Source organism: Pungitius pungitius, chromosome 15 (genome assembly GCF_949316345.1).
Source record: "Pungitius pungitius chromosome 15, fPunPun2.1, whole genome shotgun sequence".
Lineage (NCBI taxonomy): Eukaryota > Metazoa > Chordata > Actinopteri > Perciformes > Gasterosteidae > Pungitius > Pungitius pungitius.
In genome coordinates, this window is record NC_084914.1 from 9,797,833 (window position 1) to 9,810,724 (window position 12,892).

The 12,892-nt window shown below is 43.6% G+C and overlaps 1 protein-coding gene across 3 annotated transcripts in view; it reads right to left on the reverse strand.

Moving 5' to 3' along the window:
• Positions 1–1,049: 1,049 nt before the first annotated feature.
• epha4b (eph receptor A4b) overlaps positions 1,050–12,892 on the reverse strand; it is a 72,110-nt gene continuing 60,267 nt past the window's right edge. Inside the window, exons 14-19 of one of the 3 annotated variants that reach the window (XM_037457826.2) lie at positions 12,157–12,218; positions 9,482–9,691; positions 6,799–6,948; positions 6,456–6,649; positions 5,326–5,463; positions 1,050–5,110 (exon numbers count right to left, since the gene is read on the reverse strand). In XM_037457826.2, the coding sequence (XP_037313723.1) occupies positions 5,011–5,110; positions 5,326–5,463; positions 6,456–6,649; positions 6,799–6,948; positions 9,482–9,691; positions 12,157–12,218 (854 nt within the window). In that variant the 3' untranslated portion in view covers positions 1,050–5,010. Of the gene's footprint in view, positions 5,111–5,325; positions 5,467–6,455; positions 6,650–6,798; positions 6,949–9,481; positions 9,692–12,156; positions 12,219–12,892 lie in introns of all 3 variants that reach the window. The other 2 variants (XM_037457825.2, XM_037457827.2) reach the window with 2 other exon arrangements.

Consider the following 12,892-nt stretch of genomic DNA (forward strand, 5'->3'; position numbering starts at 1 on the left):
CATGTTAGCCAAAGTAAATATGTGGGAGGCACCTGGAGACCGAAGCCACAAGTTATGGATTGGCTTGTAATGGTGAGAGGAAACCAAGTGGTTATAGCAGTGACACAGAATGAGGCGACGGGCTTCAAAGAGAGCACTGCATGTGCAGAGAACTTCTGCCTGGATGGGCTGATGGATGGAGGGAGTGGAAATTAAAAAGCTATGAGAAGTAGAAAAAGCCAGGAGAGATAATGGGGTATAGGCAAGGTCAGAGAACTAGCCCCAGCCTTTCTGTCTGTGTGAACGGGATGGATTGGATAGAGGAGAAAACACAAGGCCATCAGAAAGACTAACACGAGGCAGAATGAGGCTATGGATATTGAGGAAATGGAAAACAGGCCCTGAATTGGTTGTATGTCTCGTGTGTGCATGCGTGTTTGTGGGTGAGAGAGGGAGAGACGGATGGAGCGAGGCATCGGGGGATATGGAGCCTAATAGGATGGGGTAAATGAGGTGTAATGGCAATAACATAGAGTGACAGCAACTATACCAGTGCATTAAGGGGTTAACCAAGGCCAGGAGTCGCCGACCTTCTCCTTCCCCCTCCCCCGAGACAGAATTATCTCTCAGTAAGGAACACACACACACACACACACACACACACACACAAACATATTCTGATAATGAAGATGTGGTTGCAGGATGGCCATATTTTGCCATTTAAGAATACTGGGATGGAAATGTCCCCAACGCTATCACCATCCGAGCAGGGCTGGGTAAAAATTAGACTTGAATTTCCCAGTCATGCACTGATTTTCTGCAAGACTGGTCAGACACTGAGCAAAACAAAATGAAATACCTACAGGCTGTGTTACACGGCAAAAAATAATTAAGCAGAGGCTTGATAGCACTTTAATTTAAAAGGACTGAGAAATTTAGACATAGTCTTAGTCATATTCTGCAAGTCCCAGTTTAAATATGCTGTTGGGTCATGTATGTGGCTAAGCGTGTGTGTGTCTCTGAGAGAAAAGAAAAAAGGCAAATTAATGAAATAAAAATACAATGCAGGCTCCAGGTGAGAAATTAGAAATATTAGCATATTTATTACAGCAACATGAAAGACATTAGAATGCCTACACCCTTTATAACAAGCAATGCTGAGGAAACTAGAGTTGCTGACAAATAAGCATTGTACGGTGGCCAAAGAAAGGGAGGGGGGAGACGGCTAGAGAGAGAGAGAGAGAGAGAGAAAGAGAGAGAGCTGAAAGTCTTGAATGGGCCACTCTTTAACATTCACAATACAGACCTGACTGGTTATGGAGGACACATTGTTTTGAGTTTAAGTAAATCAACCCACGCTTACCTCTAGGGTGAATAGTGAGCGAATGATCTCGGCATTATTCAAATGTTTAACGTGGGAGTGTTGAATACGTTCAAAAACGATATTGTGGCATTGCACCCGTTTTTTGGAGTGATAGTAAACATTGTCTTTTTCTAATCTTGACATTGTAACAGACAATTTGCCAGTGAAAATCATTTTTGCAAGCAAATGCAGCCTATTATATTGTTATTTGTCAAACTAACCTAAACAATAATCAAATTAAATGTCTTATGACTGAATGAAAATAAATAGAAACAATCAATTTCTATTTTTATTTTTACAGGTGAAGAGCTTTAAGATTTGTGATACGACATGTTTACTTTGTTCTGCTTAGAGGTTTCAAAGAGAAGGTCTTTTTGAAGAAAGGGTCTCTGGGATGTTACAAAACCAAAGGTGTTAATGTAACGTCATCCTAAGAACACAGATAAATACTACCTGTACATATACTTTACTCTTAATATTGCCTCTATAGGGCAAAAGTGAATAAGGCATCTAAAAGGCCGGCGGTCAAGAGTAGTCCGCCAGAGTGAAATCATGGAGTTAGCAAGAGTAGAATGTAGTTTCATGCTCTCCGAATTAAATTACATTTTTATTGTATTCTCAAACAATAAGGCTGAAAACATACAAAACCCTCGTAGTGGTTGAAATGTTCACTCTTTGACCGACTGAGGCTGAGCACCAGATATGGCCCTCATGGAAACAGTTACTAAGCTTTTTGCTGTCGAATGGCAGAGCCGCAAGTTAGGCGCCAAAAGTCATTTTTTAAATCCTTGATTTCTGGCAAGTATAAACAAATAAAGACATTTTTAGACATTGACGTTATTTCATCCTGGCTAAAACAACCACTGTCAAAAACATATCCGATAGCTGTAGCTAACTGGCTAAGCTATCTAACCTTATTTTACCTCCATAAGTTCCTTAAAAACACTGTCTTTTGCTCATTTTTTTATGTTTCCCGCTAACTTGTTTTAAATTGAAAACCCTGTACAAAAAGGTTAAAGAGGGGTCACACTTTAATTTTCAACAACACGGTCCATTTTTAACATTTCAAGGGAAAAAAAAACCAGCCAGTGTGCTTGTACATGAAGCGCTGTCTCCCTGGCTGTAGGCTGGGTTTCCTCTGGCGTTAACCTAAAGAATCCAATAATAGGTTTCGACAACAGCCGACCTTGACCTTAACTCTGAAAGCATCCAATACCAGCTTCAAGTGAGAGGAGAAATACGAGCGGTTGAAGAGCTACTTGTGCGGGACTTTTATTTTGTGTAGAATGTAACCCCAATAACAAATAACCCAGTTAATTAATGATGCTAGTGAGTTAGCACAACATGGTAACCATCGCAGTTCACACTAGAACAGATCGACACCCCTTTCTTCAGATCCTTACTCTTTTGCCCGTGCATATTGGTTTTTGAAATGCTGAAAAAGGTTACCACCCTTCAAAGTCTTCCTATGCCAAGTGACGCTCTTAGTACATACAACTTGCTCCAGGATGCAGCGGATATGCTTGAAAGGTCTTCCGTTCCTAGCTACGGTTGCTAACGTATGATTGGACAATTTATTTTTGGGGCGGAGTTTAGCTGATGTTTAATTTCAGCGTTTGCGGACAGAAATTTGATCTAAGGAAATGTCTAATCTCAGACCCTTCACTTCCATCCTTGCAGTAACCTTTGTAAGTGAGCATTATTTTTTAAGGACACTGGCTTAAAAAGTGCATGTAATTACTGTTTAAGGGGGATATGCAAATTAAGCTCGAGTATCCACAAGGAAAGTTTCATTCTACTCATTCTAACAATATGGTAGAGCTGCAGTCACTGCCACCTGTCAATCAAAGCTGACGCTTCGCACCATGCTACATTCCTTTAATTGTTCATACCAACAAATGCCCTCCCTTCACTTTTCTTCTGTGTAACCTGCCCCTGAACGAGAACTTCAGAAATCTCTTTCACAATAAAAGTACATCATAGTCATCATCATTGTTGTCATTACAAACATTCTAACATTTTAAATCAACACTGTACATATTTTACATTATAATACAATAATATATACTGTACCTTTTTGCCACTTTTGGTCCTATTGAGTACCACATATATTAAATTGGGTTTGGGAATACACTAGGTTCAGTGTCATTAATGCAGTGCACAAGAGAGTCCCAACATATCTAACTTTGTATTTTATGTGATAAGCAGCAGTTTCCCTTTGATAAGGGAAAACACAATAACAAACCAATTGGTTTATTTTTGCTGTAAACACGTTGTAAATTTAGTGTATCAGCGTTGGTTTGAAACTAGGGATGCTTGAAATAGGTCGGCCTCACAGGTAACAAGTAATTAAGACAGAACAAGACACACAAATCAACTTTTTTTATAAGTAAAATGTACCCTCTTGTGTTGGGGAAATTTTGTCCCGCTGGAAAAAGGGTGTATGTAGAGACTATTTTAACAAAACACTGCATTTACTGTGACTGGCCTCATATTAGCATCCAGCCATAGGAACTGGAGGAAGGACGGAGTATTGTAGAAATTGTGCTAAATGGCCCAGGTGAACATTTCAAGGTTACTTTACATGGCACAACACTGGAAAAACATGGTACACATTCTTAACTGTGTCAACTCTACGATGACCTTGGCCTCCCCTTCCCTCCAATACAAAAACACCAGAACTTTCTTAACACACCTGAAACATAGGACGGTAAACTCGTTGGGCTGAAATATTCCAGACGTCATCCCACTGTAACGGCTGAATAAACAATGTAGTTTGGAATAGACAGTCACTTATGGAAGAAGAAAAATGTACCTGCGATAACTGCGGCTGACTGTTTCTTTGCACCTTGATGCATCACAAGTGCAAGCAGACAAGCAAAGGTGCACTGAGTCTAGTTGCTATGGAAGTGTGTCTTAGTCTCTGGAGAAGCCCTTGTCCTGGTTAAATACACAATTTACAGGACTATTACTTCCATCCTACATGAGCTAACACAATCGAGATACAGCTCTATCTCTAAAGGTCCAGTTTTTCGGATACCCTCACCCTTCACATTCATGTCATTCATAATCTCTGCTCACTTATTGGCTTTCTGTATACAATGGAGGGGGCCTTACATTTACTAGGGAAGAACTCCCGTTAAGGTTGAGCAATATAAACCTCACCACCAATACAAACATTAGGTCCATCTCTACCGTTGTGGCACACACAGCCCATATAAACATATATCTACACATTTACATTTCTTCTGACCCTTTTTAAGCTCTTCAAGGTGAAAACGGAAAACAAAAGGACAGTTAAAAAAATAAAAAATGTACACCTCACAGACATTGATGATCATTATATTCTAACTTTTTTTGTATCGCTTCTTTTGTTATGATTTTTATTTTTTTTCTCTTTGTTGAGCTGATATGTTGTGAAATGGTCTGCGGTGTGTCTCTCTGCTGCTCTGTAATGGTGGCTGTGGTGCTAAAGCCCATGGAGGATGGGAAGAACAGTGAAACTGGTGAAGGAGGTAAGCGTCCATGTTGTCTCTGTCTCAGTGCATCTCAAAATGAGCGAAGGCCCGAGCACAGAGTATCCGTAACAACTCCAATTCAGTGGGGAAACTCCATATCAGGAGCATCCATTCTCGGCTCTGTCTCACTGTGTGTTTGTGGGGAGATTGTTAGACTTGGACGTGCGTCCCCTGGCTCTGCAGGTTCTCCACGCTAGACAAAATCTTCTTCTGGTGCCCGGCGAGAGTCACACCCATCTTTGCCAGTTCACTACAGGGAAGAAAGAAAAACAAAATCTTCATTCATCACAAAAATGACAATCTTCACTTTCTCTTAAAGCAGCTGCTGATGTTTCATGTCCAAGATACAACATACCCGTATTTCATTTTCAATGACACTCAAGTGGCGTATACCATGTCTTTTAATGTCAATGCTGGCCTACTGAGGGCTTCATTTAACTGGGATGAGTCACCAGCCATTTGTACCTGACACTGATGTAGAGGATTGAGTCCAAGCTGACATATCCAGCACTGGAAAAGTTCTCCTTATACTGGCCCATCTTGATGGCCTCCAACCACTCATCCACTGTGTTCACACTGAACTCTGGGGTGGACGGGTCCTCCCTGCTGGGATACAAAGCACACTCACGACTCAATGAAATGTGGTCCTGTTGAGTGGCTACACTAAATAATAGTTTGATTGGTGCCAAAATCCACTACTCGTTCGGAGCTGTTATCGAGTCCAATTCTTGTCGGGGGCCTTCGTAGGAATTCAAAGTGTGAGCAGCACACTTTAAGAGCCAGGTAGTGTTTGTGGTGCTCTGTCTGTATTTGGACCGAATAGCTTTAACTTTGCAACAGACGCAGTTGGACAGACTCAAGTCCACTGTGAAAAGTAACTCTGAACCCTACCCGTTAGTGGGTATGCTTGATGATCCATCCCCTCGTCTCCCATACAAACACACATTGACTCTTTCACTTGTTTATTTGCTTTCTATTGCTGTTTAAAATATAGATGTATATATTTGTGTTAATTCATGTGCATGCTCAAACTTGGTGGGGTACCTTGCAAATGTACTAGCAATTGAATCTGCACTAACATGCGATATGCACTATACATACTATGCTTTGTCCATACAGTCTATAAGGCCTTCTTTCTGGTCACAGTTCTTTGTGTCTTCAGTGTGCAGGATTTCATTAGTAGTCCTCGGTTGTCTTTTCAATTGTGCTGGGATTATACTTTTTAAAGGAAGAAAGTCAAGTGCCACTATGATGTATGCTGGTGTGGTTCTTAACGTCAGTTAACTGATATTTTATGGGTGTGTGCAGTACAACCAGGGTCTTAGAATGTGAAACCACACACACGCCAGCTGACAACCCTGTTTACCTTTTCTTTAACAAATGTTGCTTTTCTGAGATAACAGTCGAATGGGAAATTGAGGGCAAAAACGGACAAAGTAGATTTACAATGTAGATCTAAAGCTGTGACTTTGTCTTCTATGAATGTACCTTCCTATAGAAAAATCCACGGTTTTGCCAGACTACATGTGCGCGTGTGTGTGAGTGAGTGAGTGAGCTGAATCCAGGATTTAAAAGCACGGCTTCCCCCCACTGACCATGCTGAGCTGTTGGCCAGCTCTCTGAGGCTGGCTGGGTTTCTGATGAGCTTGTCCAGGATTGTGACAATCTGTCCAAACTTTGGCCTGTCGCTGCGTCCCTTCTCCCAGCAGTCCAACATGAGCTGGTGCAGCACAACAGGACAGTCCATGGGAGCGGGAAGGCGGTAACCTTCATCTATTGCTTTGATCACCTGGAGGGAGAGAAGCAGGTTCTAGATCAATACAAGAGAACAACAATGTCCTGGAAAAAGGAATGTTTAAAGTTAACAATTGAGCTTAAGATCAAGGAAAACATAGAAGTCACTGTGACTGTGAAGTAATATATGTGTTCGTGACTCACATCCTGGTTGGACATCTCCCAGTAGGGTCTCTCTCCGTATGAAATCACCTCCCACATGACGATGCCGTAACTCCACACATCGCTGGCAGAAGTGAACTTCCTGTAGGCGATGGCCTCTGGAGCCGTCCATCTGATGGGGATCTTTCCTCCCTAGAGACGGTTCACAACACATTCCTAGCATATTGAATATGTCACCCTGAACTTGCTGTTTTTACTGTAATGGTATAAATATGTAACGGTTGCTTCATTGGTATGTGTGCGCTGAGCTCTTATAATAAATAAAGAGTGAAGCCGCTGCCCTTAAGAACAAAGCTGGTTAGATTATACACTAATTTAGACCACCCACTCCATCTTTAATCGGACCACAACATAGAGGGTGCTTTTGCTCCAGTGCTTATGCTTGCACTTGACTTTCTTATGCCATCATCTTTTCTTCTATTGCCTTTGTTGTTGATGCGCAGATCAAACAGATTCCACAAAGCCCACTGAATGGACAGAATAGGCGCTCAGATACCCACACTGTCTGTCTCTCTCTCTCTCTCGCTCGCTCCGTCTCACTCACATCCACCCACAAACACGCCGCTCTATAGGGCTCACTTCAGCTTTTTAAAATGCAGCCACTGCCTCTGCACCGCTTGGCATTTCCCATCCCTGCCTGGTCAAAGTCAAATGAAAGACAAAGCTGCCAAGTCACTTTGCTCTGTACTTTGGTTTCCAGCACCCCAAGTCCGCCCCTGCTCCATCCTCTTTTTTTTCCTCTTAACGGCTCTCCCTGGATCCTTCGCCTGCCTTCCCCTTATTCTCTCTCGCTCTCTTTCTCTCAGCCTCCCTCTCTCAGGCTTATTTGATATCGTCTCTCTCTCTCTCTCTCTCTCTGTGCCTCTCCCCCATCTCCGCCCCAGCCTCACGCCTGCAGCTCTCCATCTGGGGGGGTGTGTGTGTGTGTGATTGCAATAGAGCAGTCAGCGGCTGATACACTCCTCCCAGGGCAATGCTAATGCCATATTAAAAATAACATCCACAACACTTCCTATGAATATGAATAATGCCATCTCCTTGTGGGCATTTTAGATGAGTTACTCCACAGTGGTTCAACTCCCTGACGTTTGAGTTACTTCATTCTCTCTGTGCTCTGAAAGAGGATTGTGATGACCAAAAGACATTTTTCTATACATATGCATTGCGTGTACCCATACATCCATTGTGTGAACACTATATCATCAGCTGCGTCTCATGGCCTCATAAACAACTTCACCAGCTGCCTTGTAGTAACATTTTGGCTTAAGTGTATTTAGGGGGCGCTGTCCCTGTACTTAGCCAGCCCATAATAATAATAAGTAATCTAAGGCGCAAGGGGCAAAGGAGGTTATATTAGGCCTCTTAATTAATCACTGGTGCGTTTTGGGCGTAACGTGAATTAAACCAGTCTCCCATTACCTTTTATGGCCAGATGCGGCTGCACTCGGCACATTGCTGTTGAGAAGCTGGCAAATTGGAGAAGCAAGCAGTCCCTCTACTGAGGACACAGATTTGCTCTGGCGCAAAGGCAAAGTTTGCAGAGAGACTTTACACGAGAGCAGTGAACCCTCCTCCTGTACCGCCTTGCAATAAGCTGACATTACATGTCATTTAGCTGACGCTTTTATCCAAAGCGACTTACATTGCATTTTAACCCACGGCTTACATTTTGCCTGGGGAGCAATTAGGGGCGACCTTGTGGCTGCCAGCGCATCACACTACTCCATGCGCCACCATCTCCCAATATCCTGCGACTACGCTGATAAGCTGATCAACTCGAGAGGAGCACTGCGCCATGTCCCTGTGTGCGGGTGACAGGCAGAGAGTATGCGTGAACAAAGCAAATAGAGGCCCATCGGATTAAGGCACCATTCAAATAGCGGGAAAACTACTTCGGCAACCACCTCAGGCCAAGTGGTAGTCGGTCAATGGCACAAACGCTTTCTGCCTCCTCAGGAAAGCATGGGCAATGAAACGGCTTCAGTCTGAATGAAGCAATGATGTTGCAGTGTGCTTGCACCGGGTGTAAGACAAGGCCCTAGAAGTCTCGCACTATACTGTAATAACTGAGACCTCACTTGTGTGTTTTCTCACAATTCTTCAATCTTGGAAAGCAAAGTACTTCATTTCCTGAGAGATGTGTTTCCATGCGTCATTATCGTTAGATAAAGTTAAAGTTGTACCGGATCAGCTTTCCGCACATTTAGTTTGAAGTACTTTTTTGCTGTGGGAATCAATGGCAGCATATTTGGTTTACTGCGGGTTGTCACTCCCCCGTGTCCTGGATCATTTCCATAAACTTTCCCAGCTGCTTCATTTCACACCTTTTGGCCAAGTTTTGAGGCTTGACTGCAGCACCAGAGCCAGAATATTATTCAGAGTTTCTGAGCGACCCGCTGTGCCTCTGGTGCTTGTGTTCATATGTGTGAATGTTGAGAGAACCAAGTGGATACACGTGAACTTGCTGTCCCCTCTGATCACATGGTGTGTGGGGACAGAGTGGCCTGCCGAGTAGAAAATGACATGTATTGCTCTTTTTCGCTCTTTTTTTTTAAAAACGACTACAAGGTTTATTAGTTCGGGACTCAATCCAACAACATAGAGGTCGATGGGTGAACTGTAAGTGGCGGTGACGTTTTGTTTATGACAGCTGAGGGTGTCTTACCCTTGTGGTGTAGGCAGCCTCTGGGTCGTCCTCCAGAACTCGACTCAGGCCAAAGTCGGACACCTTACACACCAGGTTGCTGTTGACCAGGATGTTCCGAGCCGCCAGGTCTCGGTGAACGTAGCTCATGTCTGACAGGTACTTCATGCCGGAGGCGATGCCACGCAGCATGCCCACCAGCTGGATCACTGTGAACTGGCCGTCATGTTTCTGCATGTGGAGACACGGAGGGAGATTAATTAATACACAGCACAAGGTAAATGCTGACGTTAAGCCACATCAGGACCAAGTCCCAACCTCAGCAGGAAGTGAAGGCTCAACCCTCCTTAAAATAGCAGCAATCTGTGCTTTTGTCTCTAAGCTAGACTGAAGCTCATCCAGCTTTTGCTAACGCGGGCTTTGACCTCTCCTTGCAAGTAGCAAACACGGCGATCGATGGAGAATCCCCCTCAAAAAAATCCTGCTTCCGGATTGGCTCATATCTGATAGAGCAGTCAAAACTTCTCTCCATAACACTGACCTCGTATGCAATGGAGCTCACTGGCTCTCATATTTGAGCCGTCTTTGGCAGAGCGCAGAGCCTGTTGATCGATGGCGGTCCTGCTCACCTTCCTCCGCCAATTATTTCTAACCCCGGGACCAACGGCCCCCGTTAAAAAGCCATCCATGTTATCAGTCACCCCCTCTCCTTTATATCATCTCTCCTTCCCTCTGTGTCCCTGTTCCCTTCATCCATCTCTGTCCGTCCTCAGTCACTGTCCCAGAGAGGGAGAGAGAACTCTGTATTACTTTGAGTCCGTCTCCATCTATCTATCTCCTCTCATCTTTCTACATCTGTGCCCCCCCCCCCCCCCACCGACCCCCTCGCCCTTCTCTACGCTCTCTCTCTCTCTCTTACTCGCTCGGCAGCTGTGGGGTAAGTTAATTAGCTGGTGGTTTTGTGAGATGCTGATTGATTGGACTGTCTAACAAACCTACAGACTTCCTCTATCAATCTTCCCACCGCACTGCATTGCCAGGAAGGAGGAGGGAGGGGGGTGGGCAGAGAGGGGAAAGAGAGCGGAGACAAATGCAGGGCAGACAGGTGGGACAAGTGGACGACGGAGATGGATGAGAAAGGTGACGATGGAAAATGAGAGTTTTGGGCAGATTCTGGCATAATATTTAATTTGAAATGAAACAAACGCTACGAAAAACCAGTGACTGGCAGCCGGAGGTAGACGAGCTTCTCTGAGAGAACCGAGGTTTTGTTATTTCTGAGGGACTGCTTAATAAATGGTCATCGTAATTAAAGACACATATGGATGCCAGGAGCACGGATGAGTTGTAAAACCCATAAAATTCCATAATTATATTGAGCCACTGCGAACACTCTTTATGGCCCTCGTTACAACGCATAGTGCAACACACAACATGTACTGTCTGTGTGTACGTGACGTTTTTTTGCGTGTGCGTGTTTCGGGTCCTTTTTTTCTCTGTCAGATTCCATTTCATTTTGCTTCAGTGTTGCTGATGGGACTGGTGTCTATTTAGCAATGGGCCCATCATCACAGACTTAATGGCTTTAGAGCACTGCAGTGATTTTACTGGCTCACAAGCAGTACTGAATATGAATCAGGGGGACTGTCAATGCGAGGCACATCAGGGCTGCAACAAGCCATTCATCTGGGTGTATGTAAAATCCCCAATTTATGGCTCCTTGGCTAAATCAATACTGCTACGTGTGCTACATGAGCAAGAGTCCTGACTCACTCATTTAGCAACATTTCAAACATTATATTGTCGTTTGCATCTGCAATTTCATAGGCGTCCAAACTTTTGTGGATATAATTGACATAAGAAATACTCAAGTCATCCGTTAATTATGGGGAAGTAGTTTTATGTTTTGAGAGTTAATCTGCCTCTAGGTTTGTGAATTGTTTTAGAGGAGGGCCTTGAGAACTAATTTGTTAAAAACATAAATTCATGTAACGACATATTGAGTGACAGGCTCCTCTAAGTCTAATGTTAATTTAAATCGCAACGCAATACTTCCAAAGACTTCCATTGATGTTTTAAGATCTGTTCCCCAGTAAGGAATTCAGCATTAATCTTGAGTTGAATTTGCTTTTCCTGATCATTTTGAAATGTTATTTAATGTCTATGAACTCCTTTTTATGCCAGTCTCTTCCATGAGATAATTTTCTAAATTATGATGAATGTCTAGTTATATTTCTATTTTTTTACTCTGATCATTCATGATTGGAGGTTATCTTTATGCAACCTTCATATTACTTACACTGTAGAATTTTGTTTCAAACAACTGCCAGAGTTTATTTTAGATTGTGTGACATTTGTGCATACAACACATTCCTAATGTGGGGATGATAGCAAAAAACAAATGTGGTCCAAAAACCTGAATGAGCTGAAATACTGTTTATTTGAGAGACTTGAAGCTGGAGTCCTTTGTGTTAAACTTGTTTATTACTGAATACTCCAGCTTGAGATGAAATACATCTTCAGTGAGGAATCTGTTTTTATCTTTTCTCAAAGGATATGCCATCAAGGACAGGAATTTGGAGGAGTGAAGCTACAATTTTCATTCATTTTGCTCATGGCCTTTGTAAAGGCAGATGGTCCAGGCCTTGGAGGAAATGCGTGTGTTGTGTTCCTTCCAGCGAAGCCGTGTGACTCACCTTGAGAAAAGTATCCAGAGATCCGTTTTCCATGAACTCCGTTATGATCATCACTGGTTTACCTATGGAGGAACATAATAAGGCGGGTGTTATTGGAGCAGAGTTTGCAAGGATGAAAGAGACCGACTATAAAGAGACGGAGAAGTAGTCGAGTCCACAGCTGAGGCCAGCCTCCCTCTCTGTCTCTCCAGGGGATAACATGGCATGTCGTCATCAGTCACACTGACAGCTTCTAATCAGGCTCTCCATAAACGCTAGGAGATAATTAGAATGGACCAATCCTCTAGAATGAGTGTGTGTGTGTGTGTTATGGGGCCTCCTGAGATCTCGTGAATACTAATCAGCATCAAGGGGAAGGGGGTTGTGGTTGGATCGCGATATGCACCTGCACAAGTGTGTGTGTTTGTGTGATGAAGGGCTGGTTGACTGACAGGCCACTGTGCACTGTGGTCCCCTGCATGGCATCTGCTGGGGCTTACAAATGATGAACAAAGTACCTGCAATCACATGTACACAGGCACACACCCGTTACCCCTAAACAGCGGGAGTCCACGTTTTACAGGGCTCTCCCTCGCAAAACCCCCTACAGCCGAGCTGTGGCAATCACAAACAAACACGCAGGAAATGAGAGGGGAGGAAAAGAGGGAGAGGAAAGGAAAGGAGAAGGGGTCCAATGCTCGTCATGGAAAGGCAGGAACAACACCACCGAGGCCTACAGTGAGATTGTTGGTAAAGA